This window comes from Canis aureus, chromosome 1, assembly GCF_053574225.1.
Source record: "Canis aureus isolate CA01 chromosome 1, VMU_Caureus_v.1.0, whole genome shotgun sequence".
In the NCBI taxonomy this organism is placed as follows: domain Eukaryota; kingdom Metazoa; phylum Chordata; class Mammalia; order Carnivora; family Canidae; genus Canis; species Canis aureus.
This window is the reverse complement of record NC_135611.1, coordinates 637,435-665,342: the sequence shown is the minus strand read 5'-3', so window position 1 is coordinate 665,342 and position 27,908 is coordinate 637,435. Positions and strand designations below refer to the sequence as shown.

General features: G+C 34.9%; 1 protein-coding gene across 1 annotated transcript in view; it reads left to right on the top strand.

Moving 5' to 3' along the window:
• The window catches only part of ENPP1 (ectonucleotide pyrophosphatase/phosphodiesterase 1), a 73,977-nt gene that overhangs the window by 30,727 nt on the left and 15,342 nt on the right, over nucleotides 1–27,908 (top strand). Inside the window, exons 2-20 of the mRNA XM_077869643.1 lie at nucleotides 1,512–1,584; nucleotides 3,355–3,471; nucleotides 4,291–4,416; nucleotides 5,295–5,355; nucleotides 7,298–7,395; nucleotides 9,298–9,377; nucleotides 10,386–10,505; nucleotides 11,571–11,680; nucleotides 12,580–12,645; nucleotides 12,956–13,028; nucleotides 15,237–15,345; nucleotides 17,565–17,696; nucleotides 19,467–19,498; nucleotides 20,653–20,780; nucleotides 22,124–22,193; nucleotides 22,921–23,008; nucleotides 24,632–24,801; nucleotides 25,636–25,687; nucleotides 27,593–27,747. Of these exons, the coding sequence (XP_077725769.1) occupies nucleotides 1,512–1,584; nucleotides 3,355–3,471; nucleotides 4,291–4,416; nucleotides 5,295–5,355; nucleotides 7,298–7,395; nucleotides 9,298–9,377; nucleotides 10,386–10,505; nucleotides 11,571–11,680; nucleotides 12,580–12,645; nucleotides 12,956–13,028; nucleotides 15,237–15,345; nucleotides 17,565–17,696; nucleotides 19,467–19,498; nucleotides 20,653–20,780; nucleotides 22,124–22,193; nucleotides 22,921–23,008; nucleotides 24,632–24,801; nucleotides 25,636–25,687; nucleotides 27,593–27,747 (1,860 nt within the window). The remainder of the gene's footprint in view (nucleotides 1–1,511; nucleotides 1,585–3,354; nucleotides 3,472–4,290; nucleotides 4,417–5,294; nucleotides 5,356–7,297; nucleotides 7,396–9,297; nucleotides 9,378–10,385; nucleotides 10,506–11,570; nucleotides 11,681–12,579; nucleotides 12,646–12,955; nucleotides 13,029–15,236; nucleotides 15,346–17,564; nucleotides 17,697–19,466; nucleotides 19,499–20,652; nucleotides 20,781–22,123; nucleotides 22,194–22,920; nucleotides 23,009–24,631; nucleotides 24,802–25,635; nucleotides 25,688–27,592; nucleotides 27,748–27,908) is intronic.

Below are 27,908 nucleotides of genomic sequence, written 5' to 3'. Positions count from 1 at the left end.
TTTACCCTCATTTTCTTCTGAAATAAATTAGACCTGCTGATTCAGTTTGCCATTTCCTTTCTCTTTAGTTCTTGTAGTCACTTGACATTAGGCACCTCGAGGATAAAGGTCATGTGTGTTTTAGTACTGAGTATCCAGTACCTAATATGGTGACTGGCATATATGGTCAATACTTGATATGTTTTGTTTGAGGGAGTGAGTTCAAAAATGCCCGTACCCAGCATCCACCCTGTCCCATTTACTCATTCCTCTTGTTTCTATTATCTCTTTAGCTTGGCTTTTGGGAAACACCAATCTACCTGTCCCCACTACATCCATTCCCCTTTGCATATTCTTTGTTCTAGCTAAAGTAGGCTGCTTATTCATTTGCTGCCTTCCACTTCTTCCTTCAGACATCCTAATGCTGGCCTTCCTCCTAGAAGTTTGCTCCATCATTATCACCTATCATGTCACACCATCATTTTCCCCTTTCAGAGCACCACCTAAGGACTTTCTCCATGAAGTCTTCTCTGATCCTCTCTCCAAAAACTGCAACTTTTCTCCTTCTTTAAATAACCGTGGAACTGCAGCTGCCTCCTTGGACCTGCCAAATATGAGCCATTTATGCTGTTATATTTATCTTTTGCCACACAAATAGAAGCTCCCTGAGGTATCTCTCCGTTCTTTCCTGTGCATAGCAGTCTTTACACATAGTTGGTACTGAATGCATAGTTTGTTGGATTTTCCGCAAAGCAAGACTCCAGGGAGCTGTCAAGGGAACTCCATTCCAGTAAAAATATTGAGAGTTGTTCTCTGGATTTTTTTTTTTCTCTCTCTCTAATTTTCAAATAAAAATTCTATTTGGTGTATCTACTTATTTTAAAAGAGTGGAGAATGAGAAAGCGGCAAAATGTTAGAGCTGGGAAGATTTTTAGAGATCCATGTAGTCCAGCCCTTTGATTGTATAAGTGAGTAATCTGATGTCTAGACTATTGTAAGTGATCTCCCCCAAGTTGTACAACCAGTTTGTGTTGATGTTTGGGCCCACATTGGAGTTACCCAGCCCTATCTAGTGCCTGTTCCCATGAGCAGCTGTGGGGCACGGGGCCTATGAGGATATTGTTTAGGTTTATGTAAACTATATAAAGGAAGCATCTAATATTCTCATGTTGCCTTTTATGGATTAACAAATAAGAAATTGAATCTCTAAATAGATTTTATTCCTCTCTCCTTTCCTTAATTAGTTCAGAATTCTCTGACTGGATTCATTTGCATCAACTGGGAAGTTTCTGGAAACATTTTCAATGGCACAGATTTGTTTGCTAACACTTGAATAAACTTTTTCTTGAACTATAACATACATACAGAAAAATGCACAAAGCATAGCCATGCAGTTTGAATTTTTCACAAAGCACATGTATCCATGTGACCTGTGCCCACATCAGGAAACAGAGCAGCACCAGCAAGTTTAGAAACATTTGACTAAATAAAAGGATTTTGAAGCTATATAATTTTCTTTTTTCTCTCTACAGGTATTGTCAGTCTGTGTGTTAACAACAATTCTTGGTTGTATATTTGGTTTGAAACCAAGCTGTGCCAAAGAAGGTAATTACCACAGTAATGAGTGTGCGTGCCTGTGTACATATGTGCACATGTATTGCTACTTAGACTTCTTCAGAATGTGATTGAGAAAAGTGTTATGTCCTGATCTGTGGGTACTCCATAGTTACTGCAGATTTCATGCTGGTTTGAGCCTTCTTGAAGTTTTATTATTATTATTATTTTAGCCATAATATTGTATTTACAAAAAAAAAATATTGTATTTACTTGGAAAACTTCATCCTAAAACAACAAACAGGGGCTATGACCAAAAAAAATTAACCAAAGAGAAAACCACCAAAACAACAAAAAATAAATTAAGAACGGTGAAGCAAATAGGCAAATATGGCCTAGAGATTCTGGTGGTGTGCCCCTGGAGCCCTCTCCCTCACTTTCTCCAGGGACTCCTAGGGCACTCTTTTTTTCACAAGGAGTTAGTTACTGAAGCAGCCCTACAGTACTACTAGGTAATCACTTAGCATCATTGGGCAACCAGAAACTTAATGGTTACATGCCCTTTGGGCTTTTAAAATTATCGGCCTTGGTGGTCAAAAGCTACAATTATTCCTTTTTTTCTGTTGGATTTGCATTATTTTACAATGGATTTTTTCCTCACCATCCTGATTTTTTTAGTAATCTAATGAAAACCTATCTTTTTTCAGATATCTAGTAACAATTAAAACATAAAATTATTGTTCTTAATAAAAAGTTTTCCTTTCATATCCACCATTTATCTATTTAACAAAAACTTGCTAGTACTAACTATAGTCAAGCACCTTGTAGGGTGCTGGGCAAATTCCACATGTGGTCTTTGTTCTTAAGAACCTGGTAGTCTGGGATCCCAGGGTGGCTCAGTGGTTTAGCGCCTGCATTTGGCCCAGGGCGTGACCCTGGGGTCCCGGGATTGAGTCCTGTGTCGGGCTCCCTGCATGGAGCCTACTTCTCCCTCTGCCTGTGTCTCTGCCTCTTTCTATGTGTCTCTCATGAATAAATACAATTTTAAAATAAATAAATAAATAAATAAAAATCTTAAAAAAAAAGAAGCTGGTAGTGTAGTATGACACTGGGATATTAACCAAATACTCTGGTTCAAATGGAATTAAGTGATGGAGTGGAAGGACAAGGTTTTATACAAGCTTCAAACAAGGAAATCAGACCTTGACTGGGGAGTTTGGGCACCAGGCTGGATCTGAAGGTGAAATGGGTATTTTGGATGATGATGGGAGGGACAGTCTTGCAAAACATTCGCACATGAACATTACTTCTTTTATATACCAAGACTGGGGGGGAGTTAAGTCAGACATTCTTTCTCTTTCTGAAATGCTCAGATAATCACTTTTAAAATCTTACCTCACAAAACAAAAAACAAAACAAAAAACAAAACAAAACAAAAAAACAAACTTTACCTCACATTTTGAGATTTTAGAGAACTTTATGGCTGTGTAAGCCAAACTTCTCAGAGCATAACACATTCAGAACAAGTCCTTATTCTGACTTTTCTTTACCGTGCCATAAGGATTTAAATCTTATCAGCCCCAGTTGGGTTTGTAATAAATTTTAAAAGTCCTTTTTTCTATGGCAAGAGATAAAATCAAAACTCTATGCCTTCTGTTGTGCCACTTCCTATGTATATTTATGAAAATATTCTTAGGTAACTTTATTACCCCAATCTGTGTTTTCTAAGGTAGGATTTGATTTTATCTTAGGTATATTAGTTGATGTTTGCTTTGTGTTTCTATGATCAGAAACCTCTAACTTGTTATTCAATATTTTCAGTTAAAAGTTGCAAAGGTCGTTGTTTTGAGAGAACATTTGGGAACTGCCGCTGTGATGTTGCTTGTGTTGACCTTGGAAACTGCTGTCTGGATTACCAGGAGACGTGCATAGAACCAGGTAAATAAAAATGTTCAGGGCAAAAGATGGGGCCATGGGCATTTAGTAAAAGATCAAAGAAAAGTTCTGCATCTTTTAGGTATGTGATTTATCTAACTCATTTGAGATTTTTAAAAATTTGGCCTTGGTTTTTCCTTAGAGAAAAAATTTCATGTGTTTTGCCTTTGTTCAACACTTTAGGGCTAGCAAAACTGTGCTTGTTTTTAATGTACGCTGAAAGCCAACATAATCTAATTTGCACTTAAACTAACCTAAGGTTGCTTGAAATATATGAATCTTTTCAGTGTGGGCTCATTAAAACACAGTTCTTAGATAGCCACTTCTTTTTATTGAAGTATATAGTTGACACAGAATGTTACATTAGTTTCAAGTATATGTAGATGTCTACTTATACTTCAAAATAAAACCATCAGAATATGTAAATTTTCTCAGTTTGATTTGGACTTCTCTACATCTGACATGGGTATTTAATATTTAAATGAGAATAAACCAGATTGAGCTTAAATTTCAGAACCCTGAAAATGGCTGGTGGAAAAAAGCCAAGAAAGATCCGTATATGATTTGATAATAATAATATTTGTCCATGTTTCAAAATGATGAAATTCTGGGTTCTTTTAGTGACATAATAACAATTACTGCTTGCATGTTTTCTATTAGTTCAGATCGACCACTGTGGTGGCAGATTCTGTGAGTAACTATAAGTTATGAAAGAGCTCATTGCGTCTCATGGATTGTTCTCCAGAAGAGAGGCATTGTGTGTCCACTTTAGATGTATTCAGTTTGGACCATAACATGGATTTTGTTGTTCTTTGTTTCTAGAACGCATATGGACATGCAGCAAGTTCAGGTGTGGTGAGAAAAGGTTGTCCAGAAGTCTTTGCTCCTGTTCAGATGACTGCAGGGACAAGGGCGACTGCTGTGTCAACTATAGTTCTGTATGCCTAGGTGAGGTTTCAAATGCCCATCTGGTTCCACAGCAGCCGGACATCCCCCTACATGGTGGCGGGGTTTTGCATAGGTGTTGTTTTTTTACATTAGGTGCCATATTTATTGACCAACTATGTTAGCTGAAAAAATACTTTATTAAAGAAAAATTCAAACGTGAGTAGAGTATGCAAAGAATCTTGTACCTATCAATCAGTTGAAGAATTGCTATTATCTACGCACAGCAAATCTCATTCTATCTATAGTTACTCACTCTGCCACTACCACCCCTTCATGTTATTTTGATATTAGCTATACATTTAATGATGCCTTGTGGAAAGATGACTTCTGCAGTCGTGGCTGACTATCATGTCCCAGGTTGCCTCGTAGTAAATGAGGACAGTGTCTGCCATGTATTGAAAGAATAGATGTGAAATTACTGCCCATGATTGTAGAGTATTATGTAAACTGATGCTATTGTGATGTCTTGTCCAAGTGTTACAGGATTCTTTGAAATTAATATGAAGGGAACTAAGACATCAAGGATTTAGTACTAAAATATGTCGGGTGGATAAAAGGAGGGCTATAAATTTTGGCTAAAAATATTAACAACTAAAGAATGAAAAAGATGCCTTTAAGTTCTCACAAATTCAGTAATATGTTGTAGTCTTGCAATTATACATTTTTTTCTTCCTGGTATCAACTGGCTCTTATTTTTTTTTTTCCTCATAGGCTCTTATTTTGCTTTCTATATGTGTTGTATTTCCCTAAAATCATGCCACATATTACCTATATATCTGGTTTATTTTGTTTTGGAATCTGTCATTGCCTCACAACATCACAATTATTGTTAACTGTTTAGTGTGTTCAACTTGTTTTATTTCTTGAAAATACTTTAGGAGAGAAAAGTTGGGTAGAAGAAACATGTGAGAGCATTGATGAGCCGCAGTGTCCAGCAGGGTAAGATATATTCTAAGATACTATTCTTTTAAGGTACTATTTTTTTTTTCTCTTTCCAAGTTGAAAAGATAATAATTCATTTTTGATTCATTAAATGTTGTTTTTAGTCAGGCCTTGTGGTCAGGCACTGATGGTGTAGAGTTGACTATGGAATGACCTCCCCCCTCTGGAAGCTCACAGAGAAAGAGAGGCCATGACTTTAGGTTTTAGTGTTTGTAAGCATTGAGTGGAAATCTTTTGTCCTTCTACTTGGGAAGGAAGGCTTTTTACTTTCATTTGTAGCTTTAAGAGTTAAACCTTTGGCAAATTACTTTATAGCTTCCTTTTTATTTTTTGTATTTTGGCTCACTTATAAATTTTGGGAATAAGCAATGTGTCTATCTGAGAATATTACATAATTTTTATAATTTAGGGATCACTGGGTGGCTCAGCGGTTTAGCACCTGCCTTCAGCCCAAGGCGTGATCCTGGAGTCCTGGGATCAAGTCCCACATCAGCCTCCCTGCATTGAGCCTGCTTCTCCTTCTGCCTGTGTCTCTGCCTCCCTCTCTCTCTCTCTCTCTCTTTGTGTGTCTCTCATGAATGAATAAGTAAAATCTTAAATTTTTTTTATAATTCATATTTGTTCTTTTTGTCCTTAAAGTATTTTGCACAGTGTCTTATGTGTACTAGGTAGGTCATTGAAACAATTTGTGTGGAATTCAAAGGGGGGAGTTTTATGAAGATGTTAGATATATTTATCTTGGCTCCACTTGAGATCTATTACCTCATATAATTTGAATTATTCATCTTCAGAAATACATTTTTACCTTTTTAAAATAATGATATTTTTCCAAAGGATGAAAATTTTAAAACTGTACTTTTAGCTTACGTTGTTTGTGTATATAATTTATCTTTGCTTTATACAATGTATTTTTTTCCTTTGGGATGAGAGAGTACATTTTTTTGGAAACAACAGTAATAGCAGGTGCAAAAACTAAACCCTAACCAAAAGATTAAAACAGAAGAGACTTTTTTCAAAGGGAACTCTCTTATACCTTAAGCTGTCTTTTAAGTCCAAGGTATATTGGAAAATTTAGATTTAGTGAATTTTGAATCTTTCTTTCCCTTCTACATATTGATCATTATTTTTGATTTGTAATGTCGATCTTTTTAGTGGATCTTTTTAGTGGAAAAAAAATCCTTTCTTTACAATAAGATTATAATTTAGAACATGTGTTATTATACTGGAAGTTATACCAGTATATTTATCTGTTGGCACAAGAAACTTATATTTTATGTTGCTTGAATACAAATGATTTTATACAGTTCTGGACTATTGAGACCCTATGTAGCTGATTCTGGAAACTTCTAACTGACCTATGGTGTAAGTAGTTCTCAAATCTCTCTACAAAATAGTATCTTTCAAATTTAGTAAATTTAGAAACTAAATATTATATATAATTTATCTGATATAAGGTACCATATATTAGATTCACATAGAAACAATGTCAGGAAGTGGTTGCTCAGGAAAAAACTTAATGGAAGCAAAAACATAATTTAGAAAAATCCTATTTATTAATATTTATATTCCTACAAATTGGGAAAATATTATATGTTAGTAGCATTTGGCCCAGTTTTTGGAATAGCAGGGACTGTGAATGATATTCTCAATACAGTGGCTCAAAATGGTAGAAGTGTTTGAGAAATACTATTTGATGATGTATGTATATATCATATATATACATTATGGAATGTATAAGCACATATATGATATAAATGTAAAATCTCCTTTATAAGGATGCTTGCTGAGCTTGTAAGTTTGTTTACTTTAGATTACAAAATGATCTCAGGGAGAAGTCTTCATTGGACTTTTGCCAAAGAAGGAGAAGAACTTTCATTGGATGTGTGTATGTTCCTTCTGCTTCTTTATACATTTGTTTCTTTTCTTTCTCATTACCCAGGTTTGAAATGCCTCCTACCCTCTTATTTTCCTTGGATGGCTTCAGGGCAGAATATTTACACACTTGGGGTGGCCTTCTTCCTGTTATTAGCAAACTAAGTGAGTAACTTTGGAGTTCCCTGTTGGAGGTGTCACCGTTTTCAATGAACTAGATGAAGCAGACGTTTTGTTTTGTTTTGTTTTGTTTTGTTTTGTTTTGTTTTGTTTTGGAAAAGTACTGGCAGAATGTGTTTTACCAAGCATCTCTATTGCGAAGTAGTTGAACCTGATGATAAGGAGCTAGTTTCCAATATTGTAATTACTTTGAAGCTGCCTTTTAACTACTTCTAAGATAATACAGTTATGTGTGTGTATATATATATATATATATATATATATATACACACACACACACATACATACATATATACATTTAGATCTCTATAGGCATGTATGTATTTTTTCTTAGAATTTTTGGGTTCATTTTGTGGAAAATAATAATTATTACATTTTAAAATAGAATTTCAAAAACTGAAAGTATTTCTGATATCACTCTAGTAATGTAGACACTGAATATTTCCCAGTTATCCTATAGTATCATGTAGCATCCTTCCAAATTTCTTTGCCTCATACAAAGCCTTAATTTAATGATTGTCCTATAAGTTATTGATGCAATAGTAGAACGGTCTTTTCTTGGTATTAATGCTAAAGTTTTAAGTCAAGTTAACCCCCAGTTTTATGGGTACCATTTGTATCATCATTGTTAATTGAAAAAGGAAAAAGATTGCTTATGGATCTAAAAATTGTGGAAATTTGCTCATTACCGGTGATCAATAGTTAAGCATTACAGTATAATACAAGACTGAAATAGAAGCAAATACAGTGATTTTAGTGTACTGGAATTCTAAAATATTTATTAGACTCTTGAGTACTTGAGATTAGTTTAAACATTAAAATCACACTCAGTAAATACACATGTGCATTTATTTTACTTTTATGACAAAATTTTGGGAAAACTTTTTAAAAATTCAGTTTTTAATTTCTACCTAGAAGAAAATAATTTTTATAAATAATCATTTGACATGAAAAAAGTCCATAGCAAAAAGCGTGCATGGGCAAGGAAGGCTCTGTTCTTATCAGTTAGGCCCATGGGCTTTGAAGCTTGAATCTAGTCCTTTGCAACCATTAGGAGGAAAGATGGCAAACATGGCATCTTGAGTTCAGAATTAAGGAGCTGTAGCTAACTATATGCGAAATTCAAAAAGAAATCAGTACACAATTAGCCTAAGCCCCAGCTTCGCATAATTGGGGAACATACTCTGTAATTCTGCACTGTTTGGAAGGCATTGAGATAGATCGACACATGCCAGTTCAGGAACATTTTTAGCAATGATGTACTGAAATGCTAGAATCATTAGTTTATGTGTTCTTTTTTCAATAGTAGAGGCAGGAGAAAAGGAGCATGACACCAAGGCTAAATCTGGAGCAGTCTGACTTCTGTGCTTTCTCTAGCTTAAAGCCAGAAGATATCTTTTATCTTTAGAGCCGTGTTGAGTTTGTCCTGAATTAGTTGGTTGTGGATTTTCAGATTGGGATACTGTCATCCCAGCTACTGTTTCACCCATGTTTTAATGTTGCAGATTTTGCTACCAGTGGAGTTTTTTTTTTTCAAACTACCTCTTATAATTTAGGTATGTAAGCACCAAGTAATATCAGACAGAGATCTAGTAGGCATCCTCATTACAAATGGTCCACCTAGAACTTAAGGTTATTGATGAGTATGGGATAATTATTTCAATGGCTTAATTATTTTGTTTGATATTTTTCCGAAAAAAATGAACTCTTAACATTGAATTTGAATCTACAGTGTTGCTTTATAAGTAGCCCTAAATTTTTATATGGTTATAAATTCCTCCTGGGTTAATTTTTTAATACTATTTAGACTTATTGGTAGCAAAGCTAGATGATGTAAACCGATTATCAATTGTATTTAATAACAATCTTTAATTTTTTCCCTTATAGAAAACTGTGGAACATATACCAAAAACATGAGACCAGTATATCCAACAAAAACTTTTCCTAATCACTACAGCATTGTCACTGTAAGCTCCAAGTTTCAACTTTTGTATGTTCACAGAAGTGAAATGTAAATGTTACATTTTTCGAGGGAATAATTAGACATCAGATCAGAAAAGGATAACTTTTCCAATATGTAGTTAAGCAAGGAAACCTAGTCTTTGCTCTGCCACTACTGCTGCAGTTTGGGGAAGGTCATTTTACCTTCTGGTCTCAATTTTTCCATCTTGAAAAGAGGTGACTAAAGTCTCTGAGAAATGATTTCTTGACTTCCTTTTGCCTTTCCAGTCATCTTGATGTTTGAGTTTAAGCAATCACTTTGCCTGACTCTAGACAGGATTACAATCCTGTTTCTGTTTCAAAGTTTCCCAATTTAATTGGAGTCCAGAAAAAAAGTCAAATATATTAGGCATTAGGGTTGAAGCCAGAAAATTAATTCCTGAGGTTGTGTTAATGCAAGCTATTCTCAGACTCAACTAAAACAAAGTTTATTCTACAAAAATACTTTACTCAGCAATGTGAAAGGAAAATAGAACACTCTTAAAAATTGAAGAGGTTATAGGGATGCCTGGGTGGCACAGTTGGTTAAGTATCTGACTCTTGATTTCGGCTCAGATCATGATCTTAGTGTTGTGAGATCCAGCATGAGTTAGACTCTGCTCCTTGTGAAGTCTGCCTCTCCCTCTGCTCCTCCCCCTGCTTCTACTCTCTCTCTCTCAAATAAATAAATAAATTAATTAATTAATTAATTAATTAATTAAAATCTTTAAAAACATTGGGGAGGCTGCCTATTTATCTAGATCCTCATCCATAGCATTCCTACTTATTACATAATTTAAAACACAAATATTATAAAACATCTTGAGTGGTTGATTGTGTTTTGACAATTCCATTTCTTTGTTTTTCTCTCCTTAACCTATGTTAAGTTTCTTGTAGCTTTAATTACCTGTTTCTCTTCGATGATTTTGTTCTCTGAATTTATTTAACATTAAAAACCTCACAACCTGCATAAAACTTGTTTTTATATTTTTTAGGGACTTTATCCAGAATCCCATGGCATAATTGACAATAAGATATATGATCCCAAAATGAATGCTTTCTTTGCACTTAAAAGTAAGGAGAAATTTAATCCTGAGTGGTACAAAGGAGAACCAGTGAGTTGTTTGTTCATTTTAGCTAATAAAATAGTTTTTTTAAATTACTCTAATCTATTTCAATCACAGTAAAATAACAGATTTACTGAAGCTTTTAATAACCTACATCATTTATCATATCTGTGGTCATCCTTTTGGTGATGGAGATGAATGCTGATAATCCTAAATACAGCTTGTATCATTGTATAATGAGAGTAATTTTATTTCATAGCTGGGTTGGGGAAATTCTGAACCATTTTTCTTTTCTGCTTGATTCTACCTTCTTGTACTAGTAGTTTATAACTGTAGTCTGGGGGCCACATTTTGATCCACATATAACAAATTGTTTCCAAAGGAGGTAAACTTTGAATTCATTTATATATGCTAACTTAGAAGATTCTTTCTTGCTGTGATTTAGATGTGTTCATTGTATTTTTAAAAAATTGCCCCAGAAATTCTGTGGAGACTTTTTTGGATAGTCTCAATATTCCTCTTAGAAGGAAAAAGAGCATGATGTTTAATTTTCAGGAAATAAATTCAAATTCTAGTACTGATATTTAAAATTATGTGACTTTGGGCAATTTTTGCTATAGCTTGGTTTTCTCATATTTATCCTGTAGATGATACCATTAACTACCTCATGGGGTTATTGTGAGGATTATCTAAATTAATAATTGGGATGCTTATGGGGATATTATTTAGAACTATAATTGGCAGTAAGTACTTAATAAGTGTTAGTTATACAACAAATATGTCAACAAATTAAACAGATGAATATTTGGGAATATTTTCTTCTTTCAAGGGGAGCCCATTAAGTAGGTAGGGTTAGGGCTCTGAAAGTTGCAGAGGTTTTCAACTGATGGTGTCTATATTTTTTTAGACTAATTTAATCTCTAATTATTTCATTTCATTTTGCTGCTATTCAGAGTCCTATTAAGTGATTATTTTAGTCTCACTGCAGGAGCTTACTAACCTCAAAAATACTGTAGCACTTGAGAAGAGTGCATTGATGTCACATGAACATATACTTTCCTAACAGATGCACGGTTTTATAATTTTCTGAATTGCCTTCATTCTCTTCCCCAGATTTGGCTCACCACTAAATATCAAGGCCTGAAAAGTGGCACATTTTTTTGGCCAGGATCAGATGTGGAAATTAAAGGAATTCTCCCAGACATCTATAAAATGTATAATGGGTATGTATAGTTGTATTTTTTTTCAGAATAGCTTATTTGTTTTAAATCTCAGCTTCTCCTTGTTATCAAGTCTAAGTTCCAGCATTTCTGTGATGCGTTGGCTGAAAAATGAGAATGGTCAGAATAAGAACTCTATCTCAGCTACCTTTTAGGTGGAAGGTAAGTAAGTTTTGGATACATGGATGGCCAGTAAAACTAGACAGTCTTGTTCTAGAGGTTTTCTAGAAAGTGCTGGTAATGTGTTGGAGTTTGCATTCAGATCTTTGGGCAGGAGGAAAAAATGAAGTTGTGGTGACTGACTCCAACTTTTATGTAAGAGTCACAAGTGAGTGAACTATCCAAGAGGTACCCTTTGTAGAATGTATCAACACATGGGTCATTCACCTGGAAGCAGTTACTGTCCTCAGAGAAATAATATCCTCAAGTAGATATAAGAAGAAAAATTTTTATTTTTATTTATTCATTATTATTTTTTAAAGATTTGCTTATTTATTTGAGAGAGAGAGAGAGAATGTGAGCAGGGGGCAGGGGGAAATGGAGAGGAAGAGAGTCTCAAGCAGACTGAGTGGGGAGCCCTACATGGGGGCTCAACCTCATGACCCTGAGACCACAACCTGAGCCAAAATCAAGAGTCATATGCTTAATAGACTGTGCCACCCAGGAGCCCCAAGAAGCAAATTTTTAAACCCAGTTACAGTTCTCATATGTGTAAATCTTAACCTTTGTTCCTTTATTGGGAAAAGAAATTTGAGTTTTCAAATAAAACTTTTACATTGTTTCAAACACAATGCAAGGGATTATTTTAGTCTTTCAGTGTTGTTTTGAGTAAGAAAAACACTGCCATTTTAAACTCAGACCATTGTCACAAATTGTTTCATTTTGCTTATCCTTAATTTTAGTTCAATACCATTTGAAGAAAGGATTTTAGCTGTTCTTAAGTGGTTACAGCTTCCTAAAGATGAAAGGTATGTAGAGGACTAATTTCTATGATAAATACTGCTTTGTTTTACAGAAATCACACAATATTTTTAAATAAGTTGCAAAAAAAAACTTTGCGATTGGCTCTGGCATCTTATATCCAAATGAATTTTTTTAATGTAGCTCTAATAGCCACATTTTGAAGAACTCCAAATCTGTAAATTATTTCTTAGGAAGTTTAGAAATGTTACCCCAGTGTTGTAGACTTTTTACTCACTGTCGATTGTTAAATTATTCTTTCCATTCTGTTTTACAATGTGTTTATAAAATATTACATTTTGATGCTGTTTGATTTAGACCACACTTTTACACTCTGTATTTAGAAGAACCAGATTCTTCAGGTCATTCATATGGACCAGTCAGCAGTGAAGTAAGTGCCTTTTTATCAGTGATTACTTCTAACTAAACCTTGCTTTGAAGCAGGCTTCTGGACCATTCTGTAAGATTCCATGATTCTGGAATGAATAAGATGCACTTTAGTAAAAATAGTAGGGAGAATTGGTCTTATCTAAACGTCTTGCAATGCTAAATTGAACTGGTGATAAATTGCGTATTCTCATTTCCAAAGCTTTCATTCACTCCATTTCTCACTACATCAACTTAAAAAACTAAGGGCTCCTTGGAAATGCTGAAAATGGGTAAGACTCCAATTTTCTATGTAAATAGAAAAGAGATTTAGAGATTTAGAAGATCAAATACTGCTTTCAGTTTTTGAGTGACTATGTAATTTTTGTTTCTTGGAGCAGAGGAAGCGATAGCACAGATGATGATTTGAACTTCTTTCCTTGTACCTCTAAGCTGACTTCCCTTATGATGTATATTTTATCTGTAACCCAGGATCTGAAAAGAAACAAGAAATAAGATCTGTGAATATTGTTGGTCATAATGAAAGGAGAATCCATATAGCCAGGGACCCTAATCTCAGAATCCTTGTTTTCTTTTTCCCCATGTGACTCCAAGAGATAAAAGACCAGGAATAGCTAGAATTTCACCCTCAGGATGGATAGTTTGTGAGCTTCAAAGACTCTGTAGCACAGAGTCCAGACCACTGTGTCTGTCGTGAGCTCTGGTTTTGAGAGTGCTATTTGCTCTAAATGCTTCCTTCAGCAGCAGCAGGAGGAGGGGAAAACATGGCTCATTTTTTCTCATTTGAATTTAAAACACCTGCCTACACCATCTTCTGGTTTCCCTTGCCCCGGGAAGGGATTTTTTACTTTACACCAGATTTGCCTCTCTTAAAGCATAGGTTCCTCTTGGATGCCACATTGTCAGCTAAAAGAGACAAAGAGAGAGGGAAGTTGATCCTCAGTCTAGGTCAGTATTTACTCTCTAGGTTCTTTCCATCAAAACCCATCTGCAGCAGCTCTAATGTAGTTAGTAATTCCATGTGCCTTGCTTTGCTTCTGGCCTTCCACTAAGACAAAATGCTCCTGAGAGGTGGAGTAAAGAAGACACACAGCTGACAATGCAATGATGTCATAACTGGAAGGGAAAACCTTCTTGTTGGTGTTATGTTGGTTTGACAGTTGGCCAGATGCCTATTATTTATTTGTTCACTAAATACCCTGACACTTAAGATTCCTGTCGAGGTCAGTTTGTCTACAAGTAAGTCTGAGGATCATTTTGTAATTGTTTGATGATCAGCTCTTAGAAGTTGTAAAGTCTGCCTATTCTAATTTCACAGAAGATTTGCCAAAGGACTACTTTTTTGATTCACCTGCATTAAGATTGAGCCCATTGCTTTTCATCATAGTCGCCAACTTGTAAACTCTGTTAAATTCTAATATCTGGCACATCAAAACCCACCTTATTTTAATACTTTAAAATTCGAATTCAAGTTGGATAGCTTGAATTAGCTTGAATTAGCTGTTAAATTCTAATTCTGTTAAAATTCAAATTCAAGTTGGATAGCTTGAATTAGCTTTAATTAGCTGTTAAATTCTAGTATTTCTGGCACATCAAAACCCACCTTATTTTAATACTTTAAACTTTGAATTCAAGTTGGATGAATGAAAGACTGTATTGAAGGAGCTTGTTTCATATTTCAGTGAAATACATTGACTGTAGAGATGAAATACATTGACCATAGAAATAAGATTGATTTGATACATAACAGAAAGCACATGTAGAACTGCAAAGAATTTTCCTCAGGCAGCTTTGCAAAGAGAGCTGTAAAGGGAAATGTCAAAAAGCAAGTTGCTAAAACCATTTGCTCTTCTGTGTCCTTGTGATAAACTTGTGCAAAATACATGTAGTTTGGAAGGAAATAATAGGTTGTATTCCTAAGAATTCTAATTTTAAAAATCAAATACAAAGAATTATAAAAAGCATTTCATGAATAATTTTGACATCTGGCAGTTAAGACAATCAGATCAGCTGGTGTCATTCCTAATATTTATAATTGAGCACATATGGGATTTGGGCCCTTCTTTTGTTAATGAGTATTGTCTTAACTGACCTGTCTTAGCCTAATGTAAGTCAGTTCATCATAGCATACACTGAACGTTCCCTTTATTAACAGATATAGAAATAGCCATTAGTATGGAATCCATCATATGAAATTGCTTCCCTTTCTTAGGTCATCAGAGCATTGCAGAGGGTTGACAACATGGTTGGCATGCTGATGGATGGCCTGAAAGGGCTGAACTTGCATCGATGCCTGAACCTCATCCTTATATCAGACCATGGTAATCTGAATTTGTATCATTTACCCTTCAGGTTAAATGGTGCCAAAAAGAAGTTTCCTTGATTGGTTATTGTTTCATTATTTCTTCTGATTTGTTATAGTTAATTCTTTTTTTTTTAATGTAGTTTTTTGTGGAAAGTTTTTAGAAAAAAATTATATTAAACATAAAGTACGAGTAAAACACAAAATTCACAGAAACCTAAAAGCCTATCAATGACAATACACCCCCAAAAAAAAAAAATGACAATACACCCATCTCCTGATTTGGGGAAGGTTTTTTTTTTTTTTTTTTTTTATGTTTAAGTGAAAGGAGGAGTCACATGTCCTCACTTTATTTTTTTTTTAATTTATTTTTTATTGGTGTTCAATTTACTAACATACAGAATAACACCCAGTGCCCGTCACCCATTCACTCCCACCCCCCGCCCTCCTCCCCTTCTACCACCCCTAGTTCGTTTCCCAGAGTTAGCAGTCTTTATGTTCTGTCTCCCTTTCTGATATTTCCCACACATTTCTTCTCCCTTCCCTTATATTCCCTTTCACTATTATTTATATTCCCCAAATGAATGAGAACATATAATGTTTGTCCTTCTCCGACTGACTTACTTCACTCAGCATAATACCCTCCAGTTCCATCCACGTTGAAGCAAATGGTGGGTATTTGTCATTTCTAATAGCTGAGTAATATTCCATTGTATACATAAACCACATCTTCTTTATCCACTCATCTTTCGTTGGACACCGAGGCTCCTTCCACAGTTTGGCTATCGTGGCCATTGCTGCTAGAAACATCGGGGTGCAGGTGTCCCAGCGTTTCATTGCATTTGTATCTTTGGGGTAAATCCCCAACAGTGCAATTGCTGGGTCGTAGGGCAGGTATATTTTTAACTGTTTGAGGAACCTCCACACAGTTTTCCAGAGTGGCTGCACCAGTTGACATTCCCACCAACAGTGTAAGAGGGTTCCCTTTTCTCCGCATCCTCTCCAACATTTGTTGTTTCCTGCCTTGTTAATTTTCCCCATTCTCACTGGGGTGAGGTGGTATCTCATTGTGGTTTTGATTTGTATTTCCCTGATGGCAAGTGATGCAGAACATTTTCTCATATGCATGTTGGCCATGTCTATGTCTTCCTCTGTGAGATTTCTGTTCATGTCTTTTGCCCATTTCATGATTGGATTGTTTGTTTCTTTGGTGTTGAGTTTAATAAGTTCTTTATAGATCTTGGAAACTAGCCCTTTATCTGATATGTCATTTGCAAATATCTTCTCCCATTCTGTAGGTTGTCTTTGAGTTTTGTTGACTGTATCCTTTGCTGTGCAAAAGCTTCTTATCTTGATGAAGTTTGGGGAAGGTTTATACCAGGAATTCTGAATAGTTAAAACAAAGTTATTTAATAATAAATTTTGGTAAATCTAGTCTAACAATTTTAGATTTCCATTGAGCACATTGTTGGGTGCTTTTTCTATTTTCTTTACCATGATAAATCTGATTTCAGAAGCAGTATAAATTAATTTTAGCACTATGTTAATTTCATTTTTACTTTGATCTTAGAACAGTAATAGCCTTGGGAGTACAGAAGTAATGAGTATATAAGAAAATAGAAAACAAATTCTTATTTGTTTTCTCTTGTTACTGTTTGCTTCAGAAATAATTACTAAAAGCTATTTCTAGAAACAGTTGTAAGAAGTTCTATGCCAAAGAAGCTGCAGTTCTGGAATGAGACTGAGAATTTTATGCTACCATTAGTATTTTGGGTGATTTAGGGAAAATAAGTGGGCTTTCCTTTTCAGTCTGAAACTGATATTCCTCCTCACTCACATAAAGTTACTATACTACATAAATAAGAAGAAACAGTAAATGAATTGTGGATGAAAGAAGGGAAAAAGTTCTTTGGTTTTTTTTGAAGTGGAGTGGTATATATAGCTGAAATTCTATGTCTTACCTATTAGATGTTTAACAAACATAAGCACTGAGCATATAATTATTGAAATAAATTCTGGAGGTAAAAAATTCTCTTCTACATTTAAATTCCTTATTAAAATTGCAAAATGTTTGGGAATTTTTTTCTTCCCAGGCATGGAACAAGGCAGTTGCAAGAAATATGTATATCTGAATAAATATTTGGGAGATGTTAAATTCTGGAGGTAAAAGAAATTCTCTTCTACATTTAAATTCCTTATTAAAATTGCAAAATGTTTGGGAATTTTTTTTCTTCCCAGGCATGGAACAAGGCAGTTGCAAGAAATATGTATATCTGAATAAATATTTGGGAGATGTTAAAGATATCAAAATTGTATATGGACCTGCAGCTCGATTGAGACCCTCTGATGTCCCAAATAAGTACTTTTCATGTAAGTATACATGGACGCTAACTTGGATTATATTTATAATACTTTCCTCTAAATTATTATGTCTCTTCACTAAAGTGCATCAAAGTTAATTTCTTTTTCATGATCAGTTCTCCAATGCAGATCTTTGGCACTCAAAGGGATTCTATAAGGGGACTGGGTATGAGGACACAGGTCCAACCACTTATCTTTGTTGCTCATTGCTAATATATTATTTGATGAACTTAGTACAATTTTATGTTGAAGTGTGTGTGTTACTTGTATTAGGTTCAAGAATACTTGTACTAAAAAAAAAAAATGAAAAGTTCAGCTACACGTATTCAAGTTTAATAACATTCCATTAAAATAGCTTAGAGCTGTTATAGAATAATATTCCATTATGAGGAGGAATGTTGGCAATTCCGTAATTCTTAAAATTCTATAAACAACTGGTTTTTGTCCTCATAAATGACTTTTCCTTGACCATTCGAAAACAGAGTAAGAATGTGTTTTGCAAATGGAGAAGAAATTTCTTCACATTCTGTCCTGACACATGTGGAACCCCACCTGCCAAGAAATGGTTTTAAATATTAATTATTTGGCAAGTGAGGTCCGTTTGCTAACTGTTTGAACCTCTGTTGTAGCCCACTTCTTGATTGCCATCTTTGTTAACTTCCAGATGCCTACAGCAGGTCCTGTTTATCTCTCTACTACAGTAAACTTTGAAATAGAAGAGATAAAAAGCTTGTCTGACATTTATCAGAATTAGGTTTGGGCAGTGTGATGCTGTATGTGTCATGTTGAATATTCATGAGGAGAAGTAGATGTCACTGCAGGAAAATGTTTATGCAAATATTAAACTATTAATGTAGTGACACTAAGCATAGACTCTGTATATGCCTGGCAAGTTTTAATTAGTAGTTTTTTAATTTATAAAAGTAGTATACAATTATTGTAAAACCTGTTATAAGAACTATGCAGGCAGAGGCAGTGCCCAGAGCTGTTTAGGATGGGATGGCTAAGCTTTGACCACACCCTTATCTCCTTAGGCTTCTGTTTCCCAAATTAAAGCAAAAACTGTATCTATATTTATTTATCAGTATACATACATAAAATATATTTATAATACATGTTCTTTTATCTGAGTAATTTTCTCAAGTTTATATAAAGTATACTAGAAGGATCTTTGGAAAGCTAGACATTTATTGATTTGTAGCACAGAATACACTAAATCTTGCTTTGCAAATTCAGTTTCAAAGCTAGTCTACTTGCCCTCTCTTCTAAGTTCCCGTGTTTCCTTTTTATTTGGAAATTCTAGAATTACTGAATATCAAAATATGTAAAGTAAAACATAACAGTTTCCCTAAATCTCCCTAATTCATGACTCATTTCCTCTCTCTAGAGATAAATCTTGTTAGGTTGGGATATGTCTTTCCAGATATCTGGTATGTGTATACAAAACATGTTTGTTTTTTAATTTTTATACCATGAAATCGTTCTAGATCTAGGTGCATGGACAGATAAGTGGGTGGTCAGATGGGTGGACACATATATAAATTAACAGATGAATGGATAGAAAGTTATTCTGTAACTTGCCTTTTCATTGAACAATATGACATAATTTTAGAGGCATGAGGTGGTTGCCTTCTCAATCTTGCCAATAACTAATGATTTAAATAAGGTGCTTGAAACATATTTTGATATTTTAATATAGAGTTTGAGTTTGACATGCAGCATTTTTGTTTTAATTGTAGCATACCATCAACAATAATTCTTATCTCTGTCCCCCTTCAGTTAATTATGAAGATCTTGCCAAAAATCTTTCTGTAAGTATCTTTATGTCTCCATTATCTAGTTATTGTTTGTTTGTTTAATATGTGTTTAGAAAGGGGGTTCAGTTCTTGGGGTTTTAGCATTAGAATTAGCATTAGAATTTTGAGTATATGGGCCAACATTTATATGCTCTGTTGTTTTTAAATAACTTTGAGGATATGTCCCAATAAGCTAGCATTGAAAGTTTTTAAGGGTGTGCCTGGGTGCCTCTGTGGGTTAAATATCTGCCTTCGGCTCAGGTCATGAGCTCAGGAACCCAAGACTGAGGCCATGTCAGGCTCCCTGCTCACTAGGGAGTCTGCTTCTCTCTTTCCCTGTGTTCCTCCTTCCCCAACACACATGCATGCACACTGTCTCTTTCTCTCTCAAATAAATTAATTAATTAAAAAAATTTTAAAGAATTCGTTTATTGTCATTGTTTCATTTTTATGACAGTAAAGAAATAATTGGAGAAACACCTCGGTGGCTCAGTGGTTGAGAGTCTGCCTTCAGCTCAGGGCATGATCCCAAGGATCCAGGATAGAGTCCCACATTGGGCTCCCTGCATAGAAACTGCTTCTCCCTTTGCCTGTGTTTCTGCCTCTCTCTCTCTCTCTCTCTCTCTCTCTCTCTCTCTGTGTCTCTTATGAATGAATAAATAAAATCTTTTTTTTTTAAAGAAAAGAAATAATTGGAAAAAACAGAAGGAAAAAATCTATAGCTATTTTACCATAGGTACTGTTAACATTATTACATATTTCCTAGCAGTCTTTTTATACCTATTTAAAAAATAAATGTCTGTCTTGTTGATAAGTTATCTACAGTACAGTTTTTTACATGGTATGTTTTAAGTATTAAAATTCTTGACATTGTAGTTCTAAGTGTTTGAAAATAATATAATCAGTAATAACAAAACTGAGTGCCAAAGTCTTAAGAGTTTGTGGGTTTTTATGAAGTCTGATTTCTTGTAAAAAATATGAGTGTTGAATTGTTGGGAATGGTCAACTGGTACATTATATAACTGGTAAGAACTCAGTTATTTTTGTATCTGTGACTTATTGAGCAGTCTGGTAAAAATTTTATCAGAAAAAATTCATACAGAATTAAGCAATTTCACACCTAAAAAGATATGGAAATAAGAGTTTTTCTTTACCTCCTATAATTTCAGTGCCGGGAACCAAACCAGCACTTCAAACCTTATCTGAAACATTTCTTACCAAAGCGTATGCATTTTGCCAAAAATGACAGGATTGAGCCCTTGACATTCTATTTGGACCCTCAGTGGCAACTCGCATTGTAAGTTTGATGGCTTCCAGATAAACTTAGCCTCATATGTTAGTAATTCCATGTAACCATTGGCCCCTTTCCAACAATCTTGTTATATGAAAATTGTACAAATAGATTCTCTTCACACTATCCTGGAATTTCTTAACCTTGGCCTGTTGACCTTTTGGGTCAGATAATTCTTTGTGGTGTCCTTCACATTGCAGGATATTTGAAAGCATCCCTGGCTTCTAACCATTAGATTAAAAAGCACCCTTTCCACAGTTGTGCCAACCAAAAGTGTCTCTAGACATTGCCAGAGTTTCCCTGGGGAGAGCCATTCACCCCCAGCTAGATACCACTCCTCTGCTCACATCCATATGATTATTTCTTATGCTCTACCACTTACCATTGTATCCCTGCTGCACATTACAGCTGTCCTACTAATACCTTTAAATCCAGCAAATAGGGTGCCTGGGTGGTTCATTAAGCGGCTGCCTTCAACTCGAGTCATGATCCGATGGTCCTGGGATGGAGCTCCTGAGCAGGAAACCTGCTTCTATTTTTCCCTCTGCCACTACCCCTGCTTGTGCTTACTCTTTCTCTCTGTCTGCCAAATAAATAAATAAACAAACAAACAAATAAATACTTAAATAAATAAAAATAAATCCAGCAAATAATTGGTAAAACCTCTTTATAATGAACGATTACTTTCTTCATTTTACAGAGTTGTTTTTCACCTCAGTTTTTTGGTGTGTTGGAAAACTATTTGAATGGTTAATATTGTTAATATCTCAAAACATGATAATTAACTCTTTTGATGGTTGCCAGGAAGTCAGGGATGATAAAGCAAAGCCTAAGCAATGAACAAGGATTCAGTTAATGTTTCACTCCATTTACTAGAGAGCTGTACTTTTAGTGTCTGGAAGAAAAATATGAAGGAAGTGGTGGTCTTTACCCTCATGAGAGAACTAATATTTCAATGACATCTATTATATTCCAAAGATTTCTTTAGACTAAACCATTTAATTTGTACAAATAACCAAAAACGACAAAATTGAAACCAAGAAAAGAAAACTAGCTTGCTAAAGTCACAGCTAGTAAATAGCCTAGTCAGCATTCAAAATCAACTCTGTGTCAATGCTTATGTCTTTTCTCCTCTATGCTATATTGCTTATAGAGTTGATTTATCTACAAAATAAAAGATAAGGGTGGCCAGTTAATTCTTTCCAAGCCAGGTGACTTTGTTTGCTTTTTTTTTTTTTTGCTTTAACAAAATAGGGCCTTATTCTTTATTAACATAAATAATGTCATGATTATAAATTTGGTACTATGAATAGACTTTACGTCATTAATTCATACTATGTCAAAATTAGGAATCCTTCAGAAAGAAAACATTGTGGAATTGGATTCCATGGTTCTGACAATTTGTTTTCAAATATGCAAGTAAGTAAACTTGTTATACTTTAAAAAATGATAGTTTATAAAAAAAAGTTTATATCTGAAGAAAACTGTATGAAGTTATAGACTTAGAAACATAGAATGTGATTATATGTCTTGAAGGAAAATTAATGAAGCATATAATTTTATACAGCTGTTTTACTTTGGGCATTACATTAATAGAATTTTGTTAAAATGTTATATTCATGTTTCATGAACTTGTGGTTTTTACCTTAGACTAAATTTCTAATAATTATTTTGCCTGTATTTCTGCTCCATTAAGAATATTGCTCTATAGTAAATGAAAACTAGTGATTTAATAGGGGAAAAGATATCATGCTTTTTTCCTAAATGAAGATAATGCCTTATATTTAACTAGCAATTTAAAATTTCAAAATATACTCACAATGATTAATTTGATTTCTACTGCACAGTGTGTGGTGAGCAGGGTGACATTTATATCCCATTTTACAGATGAGCAATGATTTCATCATCTGTTCTGACTGTCAAGTCAGGATTGCAGTAAAGCTGAGAGAAATAGCCCATGTGTCCTTAGATTAAATGTGCACCACGGGTTAAAACAGTATCCTGTGGAGTCCATGGACACAAGCATTTTTCCCATTATCTTAACCAGTTTATACATATACAGTGTGGATAATATAAAATAGTTTTTGTCACTGACTACATACATAGCTGAAATGAATTGACAAACTCACTTTTCTGGCCAATCTAGGCACTTTTTATTGGCTATGGACCTGGATTCAAGCACAACATTGAAGTTGACTCCTTTGAAAATATTGAAGTCTATAATTTAATGTGTGGTAAGTGTGAACAGGCTTCTTTCATTTTGTCTGAAAACAGAGCTGATATAGGACTATCCAAAGTAGGCCACGTGGTGGGCTCCTTTATAGAGAGGGTGATGAGGGGAAACAGACCTTCTTCTTCCTGACCTGGAGTGATTGAAAAAAAATATGGGGACCATGCCATCTGATTACAAATGTTTCTTCCACTAGGCTGCACACACGTAAACTGGAACATCCAGAGCAGGTACATCCCCAATGCCTCACACTTTGCCAGGACTCGGGCTTAATTATATAACATTTGAAACAGGCCTGGGGGGAAGCCTGAGAGAGTTTGGAGTCTGTGAAGGGTACACCAAACAGGCAGAGCCTCTGGTAGTAATCATAGTTGAATGGATGACAGTGTCAAGGTGGTAGAAATTGAGGAGGACTCATTAGATACATTCTTGGTTTACTCTGTACTTTCTTAATTAGTACTTTTATTTTTTTATTTTATTTTTTAATAATAAATTTATTTTTTATTGGTGTTCAATTTGCCAACATACAGAATAACACCCAGTGCTCATCCTGTCAAGTGCCCACCTCGTGCCCGCCACCCAGTCACCCCCACCCCCCACCCACCTCCCCTTCCACCACCCCTAGTTCGTTTCCCAGAGTTAGGAGTCTTCCATGTTCTGTCTCCCTTTCTGATATTTCCCACTTATTTTTCCTCCTTTCCCCCTTTATTCCCTTTCACTATTATTTATATTCCCCAAATGAATGAGACCATATAATTAATACTTTTATGGTCAGATATGTGTTTTAAATATTATTTCCTTTTTCTGATAATGATACCAGGCATTTGCAAAACTTAAATATGTCCTCAGTGTAATTCTTTCAGTGGGAACCTATATATTTAAATGAATTAATATGTCCTAAGGCACTTAAAACAATGCCCAGCACATCCTAAGTGCTTTACTATAGAAGTGTTTGCTATTTTATTTTTAAAGATTTAATTAATTAATTAATTAATTAATTTATGTGTGTGTGTTAGAGAGAGAGAGAGAGAGAATAAGTGGGGGAGGAGCAGAGGAAGAAGCAAATTCCTTACTGATCAGGGAGCCACATGTGGGACTTGATCCCAGGACCCTGGGATCATGAGCTGAAGGCAGATGCTTAACTGACTAAGCCACATAGGCACCCGTGTTTGCTGTTGTTATTACCAAGAGCATGAGTCAGACTCAGAGTAAGCTAGTTTTGAATCCTAGGTCTTACTCCATTAAAGCTTTGAGTCTTTGAGCAAAACACTGTGATTACTCATCTACCAAGTATTGACAATAACTTATTAAATTGTTTTGAGGATTAAGTAAGAAAAATATATTAGCACAGTGATTGGCATATAATAAGCATACTAATGGTGGTAACTATCCTACACATTAAAATTCAGAAGTTTCTATAGAGAACTACAGCATACATATTAGTAATTCCATTAAGAATACCTTAGTCATAAATGTTCTAAAATTCAAGAGAGTGTTACAGTTTCATTTTAGGTAAAGAGTAAACTCTTTTATAGATAGGGTTTAAAAAAATAAAAATCAAAGGATAAGTCTACTGTTTATTTGATTTTGAAACCTCTAACGATTTATCATTCTTGGAATTATGCAGATTTACTGAATTTGACACCTGCTCCTAATAATGGAACTCATGGAAGTCTTAACCACCTTCTAAAGAATCCTGTCTACACCCCAAAGAACCCCAAAGAAGTTCATCCCATGGTACAGTGCCCCTTCACAAGAGCCCCCAGACATAACCTTGACTGCTCATGCGATCCCTCAGTAAGTATCTTCAAAAACGTAGCCCAGTTTGATCTTACGGCACCCTCTGCATAGCTTGTGTTCTAGAAACAATTAATGGTCAAATTAAAATCTATGAGTGGGCATAAATATATATTTATGTTTAATTCTGGTAGAACACTGCACCACTTTTATTGTTTATTTTTCCTCTCCCTAGTTTTTGCATTTTCACCTCTGTCTCTATCCCTTGGTGCTGTGACTTGACTTAGGTGCAGGTTGGGAGAAGTCCAGCTAAGTCCTAGAGCATCTTGAATCATGAGAATCTGTGCTGTTATCCTAGCAGTGAGGTCTTTATTATAAACCAATCACAGTATTCTTTCTCTAAAATATATCTCAATTTATTTTAAAGTTAGAGGGAAAATCACATTTCTTTTGGTATGAAATGAATATATGGCACTGTTTCTTTTTTACTCCTATCTTCACATACAGTTGTAAGAAGATAAAAATATGTGACAAGTGAACAAAACTGAGAGTGTCCTTAGAGATTTGGGGAGCAGTTGATTTTATGCTTTCCATTTTGTTTTAGGCTCAAAGAAAGACTATAAGAATAGTGATAAAATGATAAAGCAGCAATTCTCATTTTTCATTCATTTCATTCTGTTGGGCTTATGTAACAGTTTTGCCTTTTTGTAGCTGTCATCTGACCTTTTATCCTATTCTTCAAAAAAATAACTTTCACTTGTACAAGATGGTTTTACCTTTGTCCCATGATGGCTGTAGAAGTTGTTTCTTTCAAGATTAAAGCATGTCTTAAGACAAAAACAAAATAAAACCCCATGTCTCTCGTTACTTAAAATAGTACTATTACCTTTTTAGGTTTTGCCAGTTACAGATTTTGAGACACAGTTGAATTTGACTGTGGCAGAAGGTAAGACATGTTTACTCTTGAGCTTGGAATGTGGAAGCAGGCTTTTTCTCAACAGTATCAACCACAGAAAGTTGGTTTGGGGACATTAGTTGAGAACAATGAAACATTATATGGTCTCATTCATTTGGGGAATATAAAAAATAGTAAAGGGGATAGGAGGGAAAGGAGAGAAAATGAGTGGGAAGAATCAGAGAGGGTGACAGAACATGAGAGACTCCTAACTCTGGGAAATGAACAAGGGGTGGTGGAAAGGGAGGTGGGTGGGGGGTTGAGGTGAATGGGTGACAGGCACTGAGGGGGGCACTTGACAGGATAAGCACTGGGTGATATGCTATATGTTGGCAAATTGAACTCCAATAAAAAAAATAATAAAATTTAAAAAAGACTATAGAGAACTCCAAAAAAGAGAGAGAGAGAGAGAGAGAGAGAACAACCAATAACTTAAAGGTAGTAGTGGTGGAGGACCACCTGAGGAAACAAAGAGAGGTCATTGCTTAACACTCTAGACTGTTCATCATAAAGAAAGAAGGAATCTTTAAAGCACATCATATATTTAATGGAAGCTGAATTACTCTTTATGAACACAGTGGAGGTGGTTTGAGATTTTGAGGATTTTAATAGGTCTATAAGAGATCTTCAGATTTCCATTGTAAACACCTGTTAAATTTCTATTTCACTTGGTTCTTAGTTCAGAGTGTATAAATTATTTATCTAAAGTTATTTCTTCATAACTTTTGAATGAAAATTAGGTATGCTTAATATACAGACAACTGTTAACATTCATCAGTTGTGACTGGGATGTTCAGCATCACTTTGATATGGTCTCTGATACACATGGATATAGTCTCTGATCCTTAAGTTACTTGGCTCAGTTTTTTCCTTCTGGAATAAAAGTGAATTCAGCATCATTCCCAAGTTGAATTTGCTTATATAAAATCTCTTTAAATTTGGAGCACCAGGGTGGCTCTGTCAATTAAGCATCCGGCTCTTGATTTTGATTTTGGTTTAGGTCATGATCTCAGTGTCATGAGATTGAGCCCTACATCGAGCTCCACACTGAGTTTGGATTCTGCTTGGGATGCTCTCACTCCCTTTCCCTCTGCTCCTCCCCCCTCTTGCATATGCTCTCACTCTCTCTCAAAAATAGAATAACATAACATAAAAATCAAATCAAATGAAATAAAAAAGCTCTGTAAATGTTTAGAGAAATCTTTGATGGCTCTGTAATGGCAAAGAGTTGTGGTAAAGGATGACACTTCTGGAACTGATCAGTGTTTGAATATGAGCATAGGAACTGTATGTCCAGGGATAAAGTATTCAATCCCTGTAAACTACTCATCTGTATAATGGGGCATATAACCTTAATTCATAGGGCTATGTAAGAATTAAGTTAGATGATGTATATAAAAGACTCTACAAAGCACTTGATAACTTGGCAAAAATACAATAAATGGTCTATCTTATTAATGCTTCATTCAGCTCAGTCTCATAATTTCGGCTGTGAATTTTTTACTTCCTAAGCACATGCATCACCCAGAAATTTCTCTGTCTGTAGTTTTCCCTGAAGAATAAATCATTAAAATAATGCTAAGAATTTTAGTAATATTCTTTTAAGTCCTAGTTGCTGAAATTTCTAGCAATTTCATATAGTGTCCTCTTGTGATATCTTGATATTATGTTTATCTTTCAGAATCTTCATGGGCAAAAACTATAGTGAATCTCTTTTGTTTTCTTAATTGTTCATGGTTCTGGTCTTTGTAATTAGGGGTTTTTTTTACACTTAAAAATCACTTTTCAGTAGGAAAAGTAGAGGAAAGAATTGGATGAATGTATCATTATATATTGTCATAGAACTCACAGTAAGTATGTTTGAATGGTGGTTTCATTATTCCCCTATGACCCAAGAGAAGGTTATTAAGCGCGGCACTTTACCTTATGGAAGACCCAGAGTTATCCAGAAGAACACCACAGTCTGTCTTCTATACCAGCACCAGTTTGTGAGTGGTTACAGCCATGACATCCTGATGCCCCTTTGGACATCTTACACTGTCGACAGAAATGCAAGTATTGGTCTCCTCTTTAGCTATTGTGGATATTTCAAATTATCATGAAGCAAAACATTGAAAGCATAGTTAATTTTGGTCAGTTAATCTTGGCTCTATACTCAATTCCTGAGGTAGAAGGTCACTAAACTGGGAGTCTGAAAATTAGGTTCTGGTTC